The 19,299-nt window shown below is 46.0% G+C and overlaps 1 protein-coding gene across 2 annotated transcripts in view; it reads left to right on the top strand.

Annotated features, from left to right (window-relative positions):
• The window catches only part of NMT2 (N-myristoyltransferase 2), a 114,055-nt gene extending 95,175 nt beyond the window's left edge, over positions 1-18,880 (top strand). Inside the window, exons 11-12 of one of the 2 annotated variants that reach the window (XM_030199932.1) lie at positions 10,886-11,023; positions 15,027-18,880. In XM_030199932.1, the coding sequence (XP_030055792.1) occupies positions 10,886-11,023; positions 15,027-15,047 (159 nt within the window). In that variant the 3' untranslated portion in view covers positions 15,048-18,880. Of the gene's footprint in view, positions 1-10,885; positions 11,024-15,026 lie in introns of those variants that run through there. The other variant, XM_030199941.1, reaches the window with a different exon arrangement.
• The last annotated feature ends 419 nt before the right edge of the window (positions 18,881-19,299 follow it).

The raw sequence follows: 19,299 nt of genomic DNA, 5'->3' as shown, positions 1-19,299 counted from the left end.
ATTCTATCCTATTAAAAAAAAAATAGACCTGTCTTTTCACTTGCAAAGGGTCTGACTCTATATGTTGAAAAATAGGCTGTACTGTAATGATGGGTTACATCTTTCTGTGACAGGAAAAAAGATCCTTGGGGACAAATTCAGAGGGTATGTTTCTAGACATTTAAACTAGAGGGTGGGGGCGACAAAAGGAAACAAGGGACTTCAGAAAGTCACCCCCAGAATAAACATGATGGCAGAGGAAAAGGTCTTCTAAATATGGAAAACTACCAAAACTCACTAAGCACATGGAAAGCAGTGAGCACAAATGCTCGTAGTCTAAGTAGAAAGGTTCAAGACTTGCAAGCCATGGATTTAGTGAAAGGAAATCTTGCCTCACCAATCTATTACATTTCTTTGAAGGGGTGAACAAAAATGTGGATGAAGACGAGCCTGTTGATATTGTGTATCTGGATTTTCAAAAGGCGTTTGACAAAGTACCTCATGAAAGACTCCAGAAGAAATTAGAGAGTTATGGGATAGGAGGTAGTGTCCTATTGTGGATTAAGAACTGGTTAAAGGATTGAAAACAGGGTAGGGTTAAATGGTCAGTATTCTCAATGGAGAAGGGTAGATAGTGGGGTTCCCCAGGGGTCTGTGCTAGGGCATGTTCTGTTTAATATATTTGAGAGAGAGATTGCTGAAGTATGGGAAGAAAAAGGTTTACCTTTTTGCAGATGACACAAAGAGTGGATGCCCTGGAGGGAGTAGAAACAATGAGAGAGGATCTCCAAACATTAGAAGAATGGTCAAGGGTCTGGCAGTTAAAATTTAATCCAACTGCTGTATATCGGGAAGATTATTAAATTGAATACTACTGTACCCTTGAATAAGTCACATTAGTATTACCCCCATACTGTGAAACAGATTAAATGGGATCAGTTAAAATTAAGTGAAATAAAATGTGCTCAGTTCTGCTAAATTCTTACCATTACATCCCCTGGGAGATATTTGGTAGAATCAGAGGAACCATCATCGCACATTCAGACGTTCCAGCTTTTCACCAGATAGTATGTACATACTCATCAACCTCCTACCTCGAGGAAGAGTGATTCTATTACATGTACTGTCTAACCTTCTGTCTAGTATATAACAGTCTTATCTATCCATTTGATCACATGCGCATGACAAAGGGGCGGTAAATTTGAAATCTCGGTTAACTGCCACAGGCAGAAGAAGCAAAAGAATGTTGTTAGAGTGTACACTGGAGTCGTCTTCGTGCAACTGTAAGACTTTAACACTGTCTGAACAAATAGAAGTTCTTTAAAAAATTAGAAAACAAAAAAAGTCAAGCATCTATTGCTAAAGAATATGGTGTCAATCCCAGTCAAATTTCACGTATCTTGAAGCAGAAAGACCAGCTTCTGGAAGACTGGCAAAACAATACAAATCCACACTGGAAACAAAAACGTGCGGGAAAAGCTGAGGAGGTATAAGATGCTCTTCTTTGGTGGTTTTCTCAAGTCAGGAGCAGACAGTTTCCTGTCAGTGGTCCACTGCTTATGGAGAAAGCTAATCAACTAGCTTGAAAGTCTTGGACTAACTGAATTCAAAGCCACTGTTGGATGGTTGGAAAGATGGAGAGGAACAACATAAAATTCAAGAAACAGCATGGTGAAAAACAAGACGCTGATGACTTTGGTGCTGAAAATTGGGTTGTTTCAGTTCTTCCTACCATCTTGAACGAGTTTGCACCTTGTGACATTGTCAATGCTGATGAAAACGGTCTCTACTGGTGAGCAATTCCTGATGGAACACTTGCATTCAAACAAGCCGAAACTACAGGAAGTAAAACATTGAAGGACCGACTGACAATCCTCCTTAGCTGCAATATGGATGGGAGTGAGAAGTTGGAACCACTCGTCATTGGAAAGAGCAAACAGCCTCGTTGCTTCAAGAATGTTAAACGACTTCCTGTGTCATACAAGGCTAACGCAAATTCCTGGATGACTGGGGAAATTTGGAAGCAGTGGCTAAAGAAGTTAGACACGAGAATGCGGGCACAAAAGGAAGAGTCAGATTTTGTTGCTTTGTGATAATTGTGCTGCACACAGTGATGATGTCAGGCTGTCTAATGTCAAGGTGGTCTTCCTGCCGCCAAACACTACCTCTCTGATCCAACCTATTGATCAGGGCATAATAGCCAATTTCAAACAACATTATCGGGCTCTTGTGCTACGTCGTCTGATGAGCGTTATGGATGACCAGACTGGCAAGGATAAACGTGCTGTTGAACTGGCTTGGAATCTATCATCGGATTCCCTACATATGCAGAAAGAAGCCTGGAATCATGTTACACAGGCAACCATTGTGAACTGCTACAAGCGGGCAAGCTTTGTTAGGGATGTGGAGAGGGACGAAACAGGTGCAGCTGTTGCAAACGCGTCAGATGAACAGGCTATTGACATCCCAGCCAGTGTTACTGAAGAGGCGTTTCATCACTACATAGCTGTTGATTACGATCTACAAACAGCTGACGACAGCACTGATGTTGAGATATGCGCCTACACACAGGCAACGGCTGATGATCAAACAGATGATGAAATGAACAGTGAGGCACATGCTGACGAAATTCAACAACCTCCTGTCACTTTTGCAAAAGCGCTGGAGAGTCTCAACACCGTGCGGGCCTATCTGGAGGCCACTGGATGTCAATGGTATGACAGTTTTTACCATCTGGCAGACGACGTCTATGGAACTCACAGACACAAGAGTGTACAGAGGACTATGACTGATTACTTCAAATAAGCCTAACGTCGGTTAACGGAGACTGCATAACGTCAGTTAACGGAGACTGTATATTTAACAGTACTGTACACATTTATCAGATGTCAAGCTTCTTTGGGTCACAACAGTTAAGTGCACGCTCCGGTTAACTGCATGTATTTCTTTGGTCCCAGACCCTTGCACTTAAGCAGATTGCACTGTATTATCATATATATATAGATAGATAGATATATAGATATATGTACACCAGCAGAGGAAATAGCATGTTAACTTACTGCAGCCATGTGCTAATTCACATGCTGACTGCTTAGCACACATTAGTAAAGAACCTCCAAATCTCTCATAATTTCCTATTGTCTTCAGAATCAAAAAGAAGAAAGGCTGTCTTTTCATAATTTTTTTAAATATGTACAATAATTTCATCATTTTCTCTAACACATTTTGTCCATAATATCTTTTCTCCGAGGACAAGCAGGCTGCTTGTTCTCACTGATGGGTGACGTCCACGGCAGCCCCTCCAATCGGAAACTTCACTAGCAAAGGCCTTTGCTAGTCCTCGCACGCTCATGCGCACCACGCATGCGCGGCCGTCTTCCCGCCCGAACCGGCTCGTGTTCGTCAGTCTTCTTTTGTCCGCGCTCGGTACGGTCGTGTTTTCACCGTGTCGGGCCCCGCAAAGTCGACCTCGCGCGTTCGTCGTGTGTTTTCGAAAGAGAAAAATTAATAATCCATTCTGTGTGGGAAAAGACTCTTGGTCTTTTCTTTCCCTGCTATTTCCAGCTTTCGCCCCGGTAAGTTTTCTTTCGTCGTCGGGGTAGGCCACTTTTAGGCCTCGGGTCGAAGTTTTTCTTCCCCTTGTTTTTTCGGTGCCTTTTCCGCCATTTCGACTTGATCTCGCCGGCGTGATTTTTCCACCCATGACATCGAAGTCTACCAGCGGCTTCAAGAAGTGCACCCAGTGCGCCCGGGTCATCTCGCTCACTGACAGGCACGCGTCGTGTCTTCAGTGCTTGGGGCTGGGCACCGCCCGCAGGCCTGTAGTCTGTGTTCCCTTTTGCAAAAGCGGACTCAGGTAGCGAGATTGGCCCAGTGGAACGTTTTGTTCTCGGGCTCTTCGTCGGCATCGGCACCGGGGGTATCGAGTGCATCAACGTCTTCAGTGTCCAGAGCTTCATCCTCGGCCGCCAGTGCATAGAGGCATCGGCCCTCTGCATCGGCGCCGAGACATCGGATAGCTGCATCGACGTCGGTGGTACCGGGACCTCGTCTGCTGATGTCGTCGGACAGTGGTGCTTCGTCTGGAGTGCAGGTGAGGGCTGTCCATTCCGCTGCTGGTGGCGGTGAGCCTTCGGGTGGGTCTCCCCCTACCCTGAGGGCTCCTGCGGTACAGCCCCCCCGAGACCGACCTCCTTCGGCCTCGGCCCCAAGGAAGCGACGACTGGATTCTACGTCCTCCTCGTCGGTGCCGGGAAGCTCCGGTGACATGCTTCGTTCCAAGAAATCGAAGAAGCATCGTCATCGGTCTCCTTCCCGGGTCGGCACCGAGAGCTCTGGGTCGCCGAGGGAGTCGGCACCCACCAGGCATCGGCACCGAGAGGACCGCTCACCCTCTGTTCAGGAGGTGTCGATGCGCTCCACTCTGGACAGCCCGGAACAGCCTCCAAGCCCGGAACAGGTTCTGACGTCGACGCCTGCATCGACCTCCATACCTTTCTCTGCAGCCGCTCTGAACGAGAGCCTCCGGGCCGTTCTCCCAGAGATTCTGGGAGAGCTGTTGTGCCCTACCCCTCCGGTACCGGCGGTGCTTGCGCCACCGGTACCGTCGAGCGTGGCGCCGGCTGGCCCATCGCCCGAGGTGAGGTCTCCGGCGTCAGTACCGCGTGCGGTACCGGCTGCCGCCGCCTCCCAGGAGGGCTCCCCGACTACGTCGGCGGAGGGAGCTTCGCCGATGCAGCCGAGGGAGTCTACCTCTCGACGCCCCCATCGTGGACGTGGCTCCACAGAGTCGAGTCGGGCACGGTTGCAGACACAGGTCCGTGAACTTGTGTCTGACACCGAGGGTGAGGCCTCGTGGGAAGAGGAAGAAGACCCCAGATATTTCTCTGACGAGGAGTCTGAGGGTCTTCCTTCCGATCCCACTCCCTCTCCTGAGAGACAGCTTTCTCCTCCCGAGAGTCTGTCTTTTGCTTCCTTTGTCCGGGAGATGTCTACGGCCATCCCCTTCCCGGTGGTTGTGGAGGACGAGCCCAGGGCTGAAATGTTTGAGCTCCTGGACTATCCTTCTCCACCTAAGGAAGCGTCCACTGTACCCATGCACCATGTCCTAAAAAAGACATTGCTGGCGAACTGGACAAAGCCTTTAACTAATCCCCACATCCCCAAGAAGATCGAGTCCCAGTACCGGATCCATGGGGACCCAGATCTGATGCGCACTCAGTTGCCTCATGATTCTGGAGTTGTGGTTCTGGCCCTAAAGAAGGCTAAGAGTTCTAGGGAGCATGCTTCGGCGCCCCCGGGCAAGGACTCTAGAACCTTAGACTCCTTTGGGAGGAAGGCCTACCATTCCTCTATGCTCGTGGCCAAAATTCAGTCCTACCAGCTCTACACGAGCATACACATGCGGAACAATGTGCGGCAGTTGGCGGGCTTGGTTGATGCGCTCCCCCCTGAGCAAGCCAAGCCTTTTCAGGAGGTGGTCAGGCAGCTGAAGGCGTGCAGAAAATTCCTGGCCAGAGGGGTGTATGACACCTTTGATGTTGTGTCCAGGGCCGCTGCTCAAGGTGTGGTGATGCGCAGGCTCTCATGGCTGCGTGCCTCCAACCTGGAGAATAGAATCCAGCAGCGGATTGCGGACTCGCCTTGCCGTGCGGATAACATTTTTGGAGAGAAAGTCGAACAGGTGGTAGAGCAGCTCCACCAGCGGGACACCGCATTCGACAAGTTCTCCCACCGGCAGCCTTCAGCATCTACCTCTACAGGTAGAAGATTTTTCGGGGGAAGGAAGACTGTTCCCTACTCTTCTGGCAAGCGTAGGTACAATCCTCCTTCTCGACAGCCTGCGGCCCAGGCTAAGCCCCAGCGCGCTCGCTCTCGTCAGCGTGCGCCTCAGCAAGGCCCCTCGGCTCCCCAGCAAAAGCAAGGGACGAGCTTTTGACTGGCTCCAGCAGAGCATAGCCGACATCCAAGTGTCAGTGCCGGGCGACCTGCCAGTCGGAGGGAGGTTGAAAGCTTTTCACCAAAGGTGGCCTCTCATAACCTCCGATCAGTGGGTTCTCCAAATAGTCCGGCAAGGATACACCCTCAATTTGGCCTCAAAACCTCCAAATTGTCCACCAGGAGCTCAGTCTTACAGCTTCCAGCACAAGCAGGTACTTGCAGAGGAACTCTCCGCCCTTCTCAGCGCCAATGCGGTCGAGCCCGTGCCATCCGGGCAAGAAGGGCTGGGATTCTATTCCAGGTACTTCCTTGTGGAAAAGAAAACAGGGGGGATGCGTCCCATCCTAGACCTAAGGGCCCTGAACAAATATCTGGTCAAAGAAAAGTTCAGGATGCTTTCCCTGGGCACCCTCCTTCCCATGATTCAGGAAAACAATTGGCTATGCTCTCTGGACTTGAAGGATGCCTACACACACATCCCGATACTGCCAGCTCACAGACAGTATCTGCGATTTCAGCTGGGCACACGTCACTTCCAGTACTGTGTGCTACCCTTTGGGCTCGCCTCTGCGCCCAGGGTGTTCACAAAGTGCTTGGCTGTAGTAGCAGCGGCACTTCGCAGGCTGGGGATGCACGTGTTCCCATATCTCGACGATTGGCTGGTGAAGAACACATCCGAGGCAGGAGCCCTGCAGTCCATGCAGATGACTATTCGCCTCCTGGAGCTACTGGGGTTTGTGATAAATTATCCAAAGTCCCATCTTCTCCCAGTGCAGAGACTCGAATTCATAGGAGCTCTGCTGGATTCTCGGACGGCTCGCGCCTATCTCCCAGAGACGAGAGCCAACAACTTGTTGTCCCTCGTCTCGCGGGTGCGAGCGTCCCAGCAGATCACAGCTCGGCAGATGTTGAGATTGCTAGGCCACATGGCCTCCACAGTCCATGTGACTCCCATGGCCCGCCTTCAAATGAGATCTGCTCAATGGACCCTAGCTTCCCAGTGGTTCCAGGCTGCTGGGGATCTAGAAGACGTAATCCACCTGTCCACGAGTTTTCTCGAATCCCTGTATTGGTGGACGATTTGGTCCAATCTGACTCTGGGATGTCCCTTCCAAATTCCTCAGCCTCTAAAAGTGCTGACCACGGATGCGTCTCTCTTGGGGTGGGGAGCTCATGTCGATGGGCTTCACACCCAAGGAAGCTGGTCCCTCCAGGAACGCGATCTGCAGATCAATCTTCTGGAGTTGCGAGCGATCTGGAACGCTCTGAAGGCTTTCAGAGATCGGCTGTCCCACCAAATTATCCAAATTCAGACAGACAACCAGGTTGCCATGTACTACGTCAACAAGCAGGGGGGCACCGGATCTCGCCCCCTGTGTCAGGAAGCCGTCAGCATGTGGCTCTGGGCTCGCCGTCACGGCATGGTGCTCCAAGCCACATATCTGGCAGGCGTAAACAACAGTCTGGCCAACAGGTTGAGCAGGATTATGCAACCTCACGAGTGGTCGCTCAATTCCCGTGTAGTGCGACAGATCTTCCAGGTGTGGGGCACCCCCTTGGTAGACCTCTTCGCATCTCGAGCCAACCACAAAGTCCCTCAGTTCTGTTCCAGGCTTCAGGCCCACGGCAGATTGGCATCGGATGCCTTCCTCCTGGACTGGGGGGAGGGTCTGCTGTATGCTTATCCTCCCATACCTCTGGTGGGGAAGACTTTGTTGAAACTCAAGCAAGATCGAGGCACCATGATTCTGATTGCTCCTTTTTGGCCGCGTCAGATCTGGTTCCCTCTTCTTCTGGAGTTGTCCTCCGAAGAACCGTGGAGATTGGAGTGTTTTCCGACCCTCATCACACAGGACGAAGGGGCGCTTCTGCATCTCAACCTCCGGTCCCTGGCTCTCACGGCCTGGATGTTGAGAGCGTAGACTTTGCCTCTTTGGGTCTGTCAGAGGGTGTCTCCCGCATCTTGCTTGCTTCCAGGAAAGATTCCACTAAGAGGAGTTACTTCTTCCTGTGGAGGAGGTTTGCCATCTGGTGTGACAGCAAGGCCCTAGATCCTCGCTCTTGTCCTACACAGACCCTGCTTGAATACCTTCTGCACTTGTCTGAGTCTGGTCTCAAGACCAACTCTGTAAGGGTTCACCTTAGTGCAATCAGTGCATACCATTACCGTGTGGAAGGTAAGCCGATCTCAGGACAGCCTTTAGTTGTTCGCTTCATGAGAGGTTTGCTTTTGTCAAAGCCCCCTGTCAAGCCTCCTACAGTGTCATGGGATCTCAATGTCGTTCTCACCCAGCTGATGAAACCTCCTTTTGAGCCACTGAATTCCTGCCATCTGAAGTACTTGACCTGGAAGGTCATTTTCTTGGTGGCAGTTACTTCAGCTCGTAGAGTCAGTGAGCTTCAGGCCCTGGTAGCCCAGGCCCCTTACACCAAATTTCATCATAACAGAGTAGTCCTCCGCACTCACCCTAAGTTCTTGCCAAAGGTTGTGTCGGAGTTCCATCTGAACCAGTCAATTGTCTTGCCAACATTCTTTCCCCGTCCTCATTCCTGCCCTGCTGAACGTCAGCTGCACACATTGGACTGCAAGAGAGCATTGGCCTTCTATCTGGAGCGGACACAGCCCAACAGACAGTCCGCCCAATTGTTTGTTTCTTTTGATCCCAATAGGAGGGGAGTGGCTGTGGGGAAACGCACCATCTCCAATTGGCTAGCAGATTGCATTTCCTTCACTTACGCCCAGGCGGGGCTGGCTCTTGAGGGTCATGTCACGGCTCATAATGTTAGAGCCATGGCTGCGTCGGTAGCCCACTTGAAGTCAGCCTCTATTGAAGAAATTTGCAAAGCTGCGACGTGGTCATCTGTCCACACATTCACATCTCATTACTGCCTGCAGCAGGATACCCGACGCGACAGTCGGTTCGGGCAGTCAGTTCTTCAGAACCTGTTTGGGCTTTAGGATCCAACTCCACCCCCCGAGGGCCCTGTTTGTTCTGTTCCAGGCTGCACTCTCAGTTAGTTGGTAAATTTTTTAGGTCAATCTCAGTTATGTCCTTGCCGTTGCGAGGCCCAATTGACCATGGTTGTTGTTTTGAGTGAGCCTGGGGGCTAGGGATACCCCATCAGTGAGAACAAGCAGCCTGCTTGTCCTCGGAGAAAGCGAATGCTACATACCTGTAGAAGGTATTCTCCAAGGACAGCAGGCTGATTGTTCACACAAACCCGCCCGCCTCCCCTTTGGAGTTGTGTCTTCCCTTGCTTTGTTTTGCTACATATGGGACTGACGAACACGAGCCGGTTCGGGCGGGAAGACGGCCGCGCATGAGCGCGCGAGGACTAGCAAAGGCCTTTGCTAGTGAAGTTTCCGATTGGAGGGGCTGCCGTGGACGTCACCCATCAGTGAGAACAATCAGCCTGCTGTCCTCGGAGAATACCTTCTACAGGTATGTAGCATTCGCTTTGAGAAAAAAAGAGAACTGTTCCCCAGCTATGAAACTCCAGGCATCATTTAAAGTGTCTTCATTATGTAAAACAGCTGGAGGCATTCAAAATATCTACTGCTCTTAACTCAAACAGTCTTTCAAGAAATGTCCCTTCTTTTAGCTGTGTAATACTGGTGATCCAGCACAGACTGAGAACTTTGCCCCCAGCCTTGGGGACAATCATCTCTTCAGCAACTGATTGTAAATGCTGCAGTTTTCCTTTATTTATAGACATTATAACAAAATATGCTAAAAGCTATTATATTACTGATAATGTTATATTTCACAAATGGTTTTTTTTTTACTTAATTGTCTGTTTTAGTTTTACTGGACTATGGTAACCCTCTGTATTTAGGGATGGCAGCAAAGTATATTTCTGAGCTCCAGCTGATTCAGAACTCTGCCACTAGATTGATTTTCTATAGGTCCAAGTTTGATCATGTTTCTCCTTTGTTGACTGAGCTGCACTGGTTGCCGGTTCAAGCAAGGATCTCTTTTAAAGTGTTGTGTTTTGTATTTAAACTATTACATGGAGCCTGCTCTGAGAACTTATAATTAATGTTTTGAACACTAGTTCAACTTCTCAGACTTGTAATCATCTTGCCTTGGCTTTTCCATATGCAAAGCATGTTAGATTTAAGGCAGTCTTTTCACACTCTTCTGTTTTTTAGCTGTTTGCCTTTGGAGCCTTCTAGAGGAGGGTTTGGTAGATGATATATCTTTTAATTTTTTTGTTTGTATTTCTTTTTCTGGTATTCCTGATGATTGTATCAGTGTTATTTAGTTTACATCTCACCTTGAATCTCATATGAGGGAGTTGGTGGGTTATAAATCCTCTTCTATAACGTAACTTGTCAGAGATGAAAACTTACAGCTAGTAATAGGACTGTGCTTCTCAACCAGTGTTTTTTCAGATTTGATTCAGGTGATGGCTCAGGTTCAGAACAGTACATGGGTTCTGCTGTCAGCACCCCAGAACACAGAGAGTTGCAAGTGATGGGGCTGTTAACGTGCAGGGGCACCTGTTCCTAGGTAGAGCTTAAGCCCCAGACAATGAGAATTAACAGGCAGTATGTAGGGCTCAGATAACTGGGACCTGCTTTGTACAACGCAGACTTTGCACAGATCACCTCCTCCTTTATCCTTCTAGCCTCTGGTGGGCTTTCAGTGTTTCTCTAGATTGGTTTGATTTTTTTTTGGCCATGAGTCCTCTCCCATGTCCACTTCCTGCTTCATGGAATTTGATGTGCTGCACATTGATTATGACTATGTAGGTATGCTTTGAACTTGGAAAGGTTGGGAAATACTGTAGGAGACCTAATGTCTCTAAACAAAAGCAAGTGCAGTGTAATTAACAATAAGGGGGGGTGTTTCTTAGGGAAGAAAGGGTAATTGTGATTATGAATCTAATGCAGAGCATGATAGAGATAGCAGTGTCTGCTTTGAATTATACGATGAATTAACAAATGTTTTGTTGTTGACAGAAAGGATTTGATGTGTTCAATGCACTAGATTTGATGGAGAACAAAACGTTCCTGGAAAAACTCAAGTTTGGTATAGGAGATGGCAACTTGCAGTATTATTTTTACAACTGGAGGTGTCCGGGTATGGAATCTGAAAAGGTAAGTGAAAAAGAACCAGTGAATCTCCAAAAACCTTAAGAACCATAATCGAAAATTAGTTTACCTGTTTGCCATTGCTTCTAAGGTATACAAAATACTTAGTCAGAAGAGGTGCTGTGAGGAGGATACTGCTGTTCGGATGTTCCTAAATGCTTTTCCATACCTTGCTAAATAAGTCACATCCCCCTCTTCCCCCAGTAAAGTATGCAAGTAAAAGTATGCATACCTTTATTCTTGTGATTTTTATACTAAGTTCTGGTTAGCAAGGTATAGGGCAGTGGTTACTAAACTGTGTGCCACAACGAAATCTCAGGAAAGCCCCTGGATACAAACCTGTTAGAATGGTGGCTTACCCTTCTGATCACAGTTGACCATGAAAGCTTTCCCCATTTTATTTTGAATGGAAAAAAGATTTTATATCAGAAAATAAGAGGAGTGCTACTTAAAATCAGTTTTATCAAAATAGTTTTTTTAAAAATTGTTTAATGCAAATAAAACATATTTAATGCAGATCTAACAAATATAAACATCTTAAAATGATGTATACTTGATATAAGGACCCTTTTTACTAAGCTGCATTAAGCAGCGAAGGTGGAGTTTACCATGAGATAGATATTAGCATGGGCTGTGCTAATGTCTACTGCCCTAATAAGGCAACTTCATGTTAAAAATCCCACATTACTTTATTATTTATTTATTTAGAATTTGCGCACACCTTTTTCAGTAGTAGCTCAAGGTGAGTTACATTCAGGTATTCTGGATATTTCTCAGGAGGGCTCACAATCTAAGTTTGTACCTAAGGCAATGGAGGGTTAAGTGACTTGCCCAAGATCACAAGAAGCAGCAGTGGGATTTGAACCGACCACCTCTGGATTGCAAGACCAGTGCTCTAACCACTAGGCCACTCCTCCACTCCACATTAGCTCCTTTACAGGGGTGATATGATAAAGAGGTTCAAATATTTGAAAGGTATTAATCCGCAAACGAACCTTTTCCGGAGATGTGAAGGCAGTAGAACAAGAGGTCATGAAATGAGATTGAAGGGGGGCAGACTCAAGAAAAATGTCAGGAAGTATTTTTTCACGGAGAGAGTAGTGGATGCTTGGAATGCCCTCCCGTGGGAGGTGGTGGAAAAGAAAACGGTAACGGAATTCAAACATGCGTGGGATAAACATAAAGGAATCCTGTTCAGAAGGAATGGATCCTCAGGAGCTTAGCTGAGATTGGGTGGTAGAGCCGGTGGTGGGAGGCGGGGCTGGTGGTAGGGAGGCGTGGATAGTGCTGGGCAGACTTATACGGTCTGTGCCAGAGCCGGTGGTGGGAGGCGGGGATGGTGCTGGGCACACTTATACGGTCTGTGCCCTGAAGAGAACAGGTACAAATCAAAGTATACACAAAAAGCAGCACATATGAGTTTATCTTGTTGGGCAGACTGGATGGACCGTGCAGGTCTTTTTTTGCCATCATCTATTATGTTACTCCCTACTTTTGCTTCCCACAGGTACAGCATCTGCTGCTTCCTGCTTCTTCCCCCACCGCTGCTGCAGTGCTTGCAGCTTACATTTTCAGGCATCCGTGATTCACACAGGCATTGTGGGGTCTTCCCTGTGCCGTGTCCGGCCCTTGCAACAGAAAGTTTCATCAGAGGGAGCCTGACACGGAAGACTGGAAAAGCACCGGAGTGCCTGTGTGAATCACAGATGGCCCGAAAATGTAAGCTGCAAGCACTGCAGCAGCGGCAGGAGAAGAAGGAAGCGGCAGCAATCCTGGACCTGCAGGAAGGAAGGTAGGAGCAATGCTAGATTTGTGAAAAGTGTGCTGTGTGAGAGGAGGGGGCTAAAAGGAACGGGAGACCGGGGGGGGGGGGAGACCCATTTGACCGGGGGAGTGCCATGAACCGAAAAAGTTTGGGAACCCCTGGTATAGGGTATGCATGAGCAATGTGTCTTAACATGTTCCTCATACATGAGAGGCAAAATGAACATAGGACAGACAGAAGGAACAAAATCTTCAGGAAAGAAAAATCCATAGACAGATGAAGAGTAAATAAACTCAGGTACTGAAAGGTAAAAAAAAAAAAAAAAATGAGGCAGAGGGAAAGAAAGGAGAGGTAAGGAAGGTAAATATTAACATGAGTCACCATCTTCATCAGAAGAAAAATATGTATACTTTTGCATCTAAATGTAACCTAGGTCTCACTAACCAGCTCACTCTGCTCTACCCAGGCCAGAAACAAACCTATTGCCCACCAACACTCTCACTCGGTGTCTGGTCTCAATCGCATGAGCTGGGGTTGCAGGCGGGGACCGGACTTAGGTAGGCCATAGCATGTTAAGTCTGGCTTGCTTATGTACTCTCGATCAGTCCGGGAGCAACGGTTTCACTTTAACTTCCAAGAAATATACTCCACACGAAGGATGTTATTTTATGCCAACTTAAACTACTGGATTCTTCAACAGGCAGTTCAAATCCTCTTTGAAACAAACATTCAGTTTGTAATACAGCTTGATGTGATATGCAAACTATAAATCCAAAGCCATAAGTACATAAGTAATGCCACACTGGGAAAAGACCAAGGGTCCATCGAGCCCAGCATCCTTAGGGATAATGGTGTATCTTGTTCAAAAGCAATTTATAATCCTATAGTATGTACATATTTACAGCTCCTCCTGTCTATACCCATTCCTTCTGGGTGAAACAATGCAGCAAGCAGATCTTCTTTTTGAACAAACCTTCCTGTCTCTCCACTTCTGTCCTCCAAAGGAGTACCTCTCTAGACTACCACCTTTGGCTGCATACAGTTCTTCACTGTTCCTGCTCCCAGGCTGGGATCCCCTATTTCCCAGCTTGAACACGCCTCCTCTTACGGTTAAAGATTGAATTAGCAGAAACCACCTATTTGGTCAGCCTTGGTTTCTTGAAATCATCCAGAACTCCCCCTCTGGTCCATTAGGGGTACAGGCAACCAAAGACGTCGTGCACTCCCCATCAACATTTATTAGCTCCTAACTCCTCCCACACTTGTCACTCAGCAATCAGGAACATTTCCCTCTGCAACTTAATCAGGAACCCCTTGAGCTGGATCCTTTACCACCCACAACTCAGAATCCTCCCCTCAGAAAACTCTGGAGAGTCAGTGGCGTAGGAAGGTGGGGCGGTCCGCCCCGGGTGCACGCCGCTGGGGGGGTGTCGGCTCACTGGTTCCCTGCTCTTTCTGCCCCGGAACAGGTTACTTCCTGTTCCGGGGCAGAGAAAGCAGGGAAGCAGCAGAGCCGACGCAGCTCCCAGTGACGTGCACTGGGGGCGGATCGGCCCTCCCACCTGCCCTCTGCTGCAAGGTAAGGGTGCATTTTTGGGGTGGGGGGGTGCGCAGTGCCCTGCACCTGGGGGGGGGGGTGCAGTGGCGACCCGCCCCGAGTGTCAGGCACCCTCGCTACGGCACTGTGGAGAGTCCTCCATTCTGACACTTAGTATTCCCCATTATAAAGGAGGATTACATAAAGATAACAGTAGTGCTGTATCTTTTGAGTACAAAAAGAATTTTCCCTGTCGTGTGAAAACACATGACCTGATATAACATTGAGCACAAAAATTGGGAGAGGAGGAGGAATCCTTGATAAAAATCTTCATTACTTAAATATCCAAGCTCTACTTTGTTAAAATGTTTTAAATTACCTTGATTGTGATTTATCCATATTTGTACAACGTGACTGAATTGGATCTCTGTTGCTCACAATTAGTGCAACTAGTCTGAAAAGGTCTGCTCCCAGGTGAGAGTTATAGGAGATCAGCTTAGAAATAAGGAAGAATTAAAGATTTTCAGGTTTGTTTAGTTCATTTTTTTAAGCACTTGAGGAAATGAATTGGCCCTGTGTTCTGAATTATTGAACCTGGACACAGATGACGACTTATGTAGATGTAGAATATTATTTTTAAATAATTTATTTTCTTGTGTGTGGTTTTTGTTCTTACAGTAGCAATATGGTTTCTCTTTTTTCCTTAGGTTGGTCTGGTGTTACAGTAAGAGTCTTCTGGATTTCTTAAGCTCTGCAGGCATCGGATTGGGACCATACTTAAGTATTGTGGGAATTGCTGCTTAGACAAAACACAAGCACAACTTAATGATACTGAAATTTCATTTGTTGAACCTGAAAAATAATGGAAGAAAAATATCTAACCTTTATATTGTCCATCCATTGTGGGATGGAATGGAATGGTCCTAAATTCACCCTCATTCGTGAGGCATAGACAACACATTCCTTTTTTTACACTTGCAAGCAAGAAAACAAAATCAGCAGGACTTCATCTTGCTGTTGAACATAAAGTATATCTCCTGCCTCTTGACTGCAGTAGTTGATATTGCGTGAAAAACTGTAGATCCAGGGAAGAATGGCTGCATTTCCATTTTTAAGTGGTGGTGTATGTTCGTCAATGCAACTGAATGAAGGAACCAAATGGTGTGTATTGACTTATTCACATAGCATCAATATTGTGTTGGGGGAGGGAGAAAATTCTAAGGGTACCATATTATCAAAGGATAAGGGAGGGGGGAGGGAAATTCTTGAATTCTTTATGTAACTGTGGGGGAAATAATGTGCTGGATTAGCTACTGCATTTTGTTTGCATAAAAGTTTCTGTATAAGCAGTCCAGTAACTTAGACTGATTTTTAGATCAGTAGCTTGTAGAGTGCAGGCATTCTATTCATGCTGCCTCCCTGATTGCATATTTTCTATTGCACTCATAGCACCAGTTACACTTGGGTGTTTGTATTTCCTTTCTCTCCCTGCTCAAAGCTGATGAGTCTTAAGATGATGTAATGGAGCCTTGTACTTGCAGGTTAGAAACTATTCAGTATTTGTGCAAAAAAAAAAAACTTCATTTTTTTCTTTTCCTATGAAAATGTGTTGCTGCTGATGAAAAGATCTTATTTGTAAATAAGGTTTTAGAACTCAGCAAAAGAAGAGTTTTTCTTTTCAGGTGCATGGCTGGATCATGAAAGTGCAAACGGCTCTATGTATTTGATTGTAGTAATCACAAGGAAAAATATCAGCACTATGTCCTTGAAAGTCTTGGGCATCCTAGCCTTGCTAGACAAAGAGGGGGGCCTGCCCACATGGCCTTATGAATATTCAATGAATAGTAGCTGCTACAATCCTCTTGCTATTCTGTATCTTCACCAGTCATTATGTTTACATGCAGAACAGTGTTAAGAATAACAAACTACATCTATCTATATTCAATGTTTTCAGGGCATATAAGTAGGAGTATATATTTTCCTACATTTTCTAAGAGAAACGATCATAGTTAGGCAGGTGCGTTTCTCTAGTGTATTGGTTTTGTGTGGCATGGCACAGCAAAATATGCCTCTGCAAATCAAAAGTCTTAAGGTGGTCAATTTTAAGAATTTTAAATTTGTTTAGTTTTTTTTTTCCCCTATCATGGAAAATTTGGACGTGCCTTTCCTTGAGTCCTGCTAGCCCAATCCAGAAAGAATGAATTATGTCTCTTTACTACAGATGAAAATAAAGAACAAACACTTGTGAGCTGTGCCCTATATACTATTTTCTGTAACAAAGCATATGTATACTACCTCTTGAGATCAACCCCAACTCAGGGAGGGAGACTAGAAGAGCCTCAGTCTGTCCAGACAAAAGAATTCCCACACCAAAATCCAGCATCCTTATAGGCTTCTTTCTTATTGTGACAGTATGCAAATATGAAAAAGAGAAAATCAGACTACAGCATAAACCAGAGAGAGACTCTGGATTGGTCTAGTAGGGCTAAACAAAAGAAAAATAGTAGGTAAGTCCAAATTTTTCATTCCTTATTATCCATCAGATTTGTCCTTCACACTGGGTGGGATTTGCCAACCTTAGCTCTAAGTATCCCTGTCCCAACAATCTGCTTCCTCTCTCACAAGTATATGTAACCTAAAGTGCTACAAAAACAAATGTAATGATGACCATATTGCTGCCTTAGAAATCTATTATGAAGAGACCAACTGTCCTCAAGAAGCCACCAAGCTGGGGACAAATACATATACATCCTCTCAAAGACTACAAACCTTCTGAAACCTTGGCTGAGGAACCGCATCCTTAAGCCATCACACAATAGTGGATTTTGTAGCAGCCTGTTCTGCCCTAGTGTCTCCAAACTGGACAGACAATCCAATCTCTGAAATCGAAGGTCATCTCTAAACAATGGAACAGTGCCCTGTTCCTATCCAGAACACAGAGAGCCCCAGAATCCTCCCCATAAACCTCCCTAGGAAAGGAGGGGGGGAGTCTGACTATGTGTGATGACTAAAAATATATATGAGAATGTTATCCAATCTTTATTAAATTAACAAAGTCACAGTGTAACAATATCTATCTTAATTTTAACTTTACCCATAAAACCCCTTACATAAAAAAAATCTACTCATATCCCTTGGACTCAGTGATGTCTGTCTTAATTATTCCTGAGAAACTACTTCTACTCAATGCATATCAGTCTTAGTATTTTCTAAACATGAAATACTTACCTTGTTGGTATAATTTAATCTGAAGTCTTCATTTTGAGTCTCAAAGAAGAGTCAGAGGTCCCCTGGAAAGATGTCTCTTCCATCCAGAAAATACAAATTGTCCAAGTAACTCAATTGTCCACTTGTCCAAGGGAACCATCTCCTTGTTCAACTTGTGCTAAATATTAACCATCTTCTATCAGCATCAGATATTCAGTCTCACAACGTACATCTCGTCGCTAGCACAAAGCTGGTTCTTGCAAAACTACCAGCTTTGTGCTAGTAACTTGAAATGGACGGTGTGGGAGTGAATAGCTGATGCTGATACAGTGGGTTAAGATTTAGCACAAGTTGAACAAGGAGATAGTTCTGTGGACAATTGAGTTAGTGAACAATTTGTCTTTTTGGATAGAAGAGACTTCATCTTTCTAAGAGACCTTTAACTCAAAGTCGGAAGAAGACTTCAGATTAATTTATACCAACAAGATAAGTATTTAATGTTAGAAGATACTAAGACTGATATGCAGTGAGTAGAAGAAGTTGTTTTTCAGGAATAATTAAGACATTGAGTTCAAGGGATATCAAAAGTTGATTTTTTTTTTTTTTTAAGGTAAGGGGTTTAATGGGTAAAGTTAAAATGAAGTAAGATATTGTTACACTGTGACTTTAATAAAGATTGGATATCTGTCTGTAATTTTTTTAGGTAGTTGAGGAAGATGAATTGTCATGTGATATACTGTTTCCCATAATTTTATATGTGAAATGACGGACAGAACTCCCTTGTGAAGAAATAAGCTGTTTTGTTTGGAGGTTCTTGTTTCCATAAAATGCAAAAAGAAGACTCGACATAACAGATGTTCTCAATTTCTAGCTGAACAAAAGCTACATGAAGCATCATCCTGAGAGTAAGATGCTTCTAGGATCCTCTTTAAAGTGGTTCAAAAGGGAGGATGCCCAAAGCTAAGAACAGTCAATTAAAATTCCATGTTGGAACAATCGGATGCACCAGGGATCAAAGGTAAGATTTCTGTCAGAATCAGACTACATGAGGCTGTTGAGTCCAAGGGTGGAGCTCCAGCTAACCCCTAAATAAGTTAGTGCAGTCATCGGAACTCTTCAACAGCTGACGATCAGGTCCTCTATGAGGCCCTCATGTAGAATAAATAGGAGTGCTACTGACACCCACAGTATAAAGGAACCTGTCTCTCTATGCCTGGAGCCAAAAAAAAAACCTCCAAGCTTGTATATGCTACAGCAGTAGATCTGTTCCTCACCTGTAACTGCTTCAAACAAGCCCTCCCAAGGACCAGGCTAAAAAAAAACCAAAGCGAGACTAAATTTCCAACAGGATGAGTCCCTGAGAACCAGGAGGCCACCCCCCCCCCCCCCCCCCCCCCCCCCATGAAAGCCTCAGATCTTTTCCCACCTTGATCCTGTTCAGGCCCATTTAATGTGTATGTCTATGCCAGCTTGGCCCCTCCAATACGACAAATCAGGAAGCACAACAAACCACTGAAGACACCCTAGGAAAGGTCATGGGGAAAATGCAGAACACATCAACCGTTAACCGCTGTAGTGGAGGATCTAGCCTACTGAAGCTCACTCACTCCAGTTATAGAAGAATTGCAAGGCCTCATCAAGCCTTGAGGATGGAGAGCACCAATTCCCCTGGATCCTGAAGTGCCTGCAGAAACAGTCTACCTGCAATGCATTCTACCAACAGTGCCTTGAGGTGGGCTTTGCACACTGGAACCAAGAGGCCCCTTGAATCAC

This window comes from Microcaecilia unicolor, chromosome 1 (genome assembly GCF_901765095.1).
Source record: "Microcaecilia unicolor chromosome 1, aMicUni1.1, whole genome shotgun sequence".
NCBI classification, from domain to species: Eukaryota; Metazoa; Chordata; class Amphibia; order Gymnophiona; family Siphonopidae; genus Microcaecilia; species Microcaecilia unicolor.
This window is presented reverse-complemented; position numbering and strand designations above follow the sequence as displayed.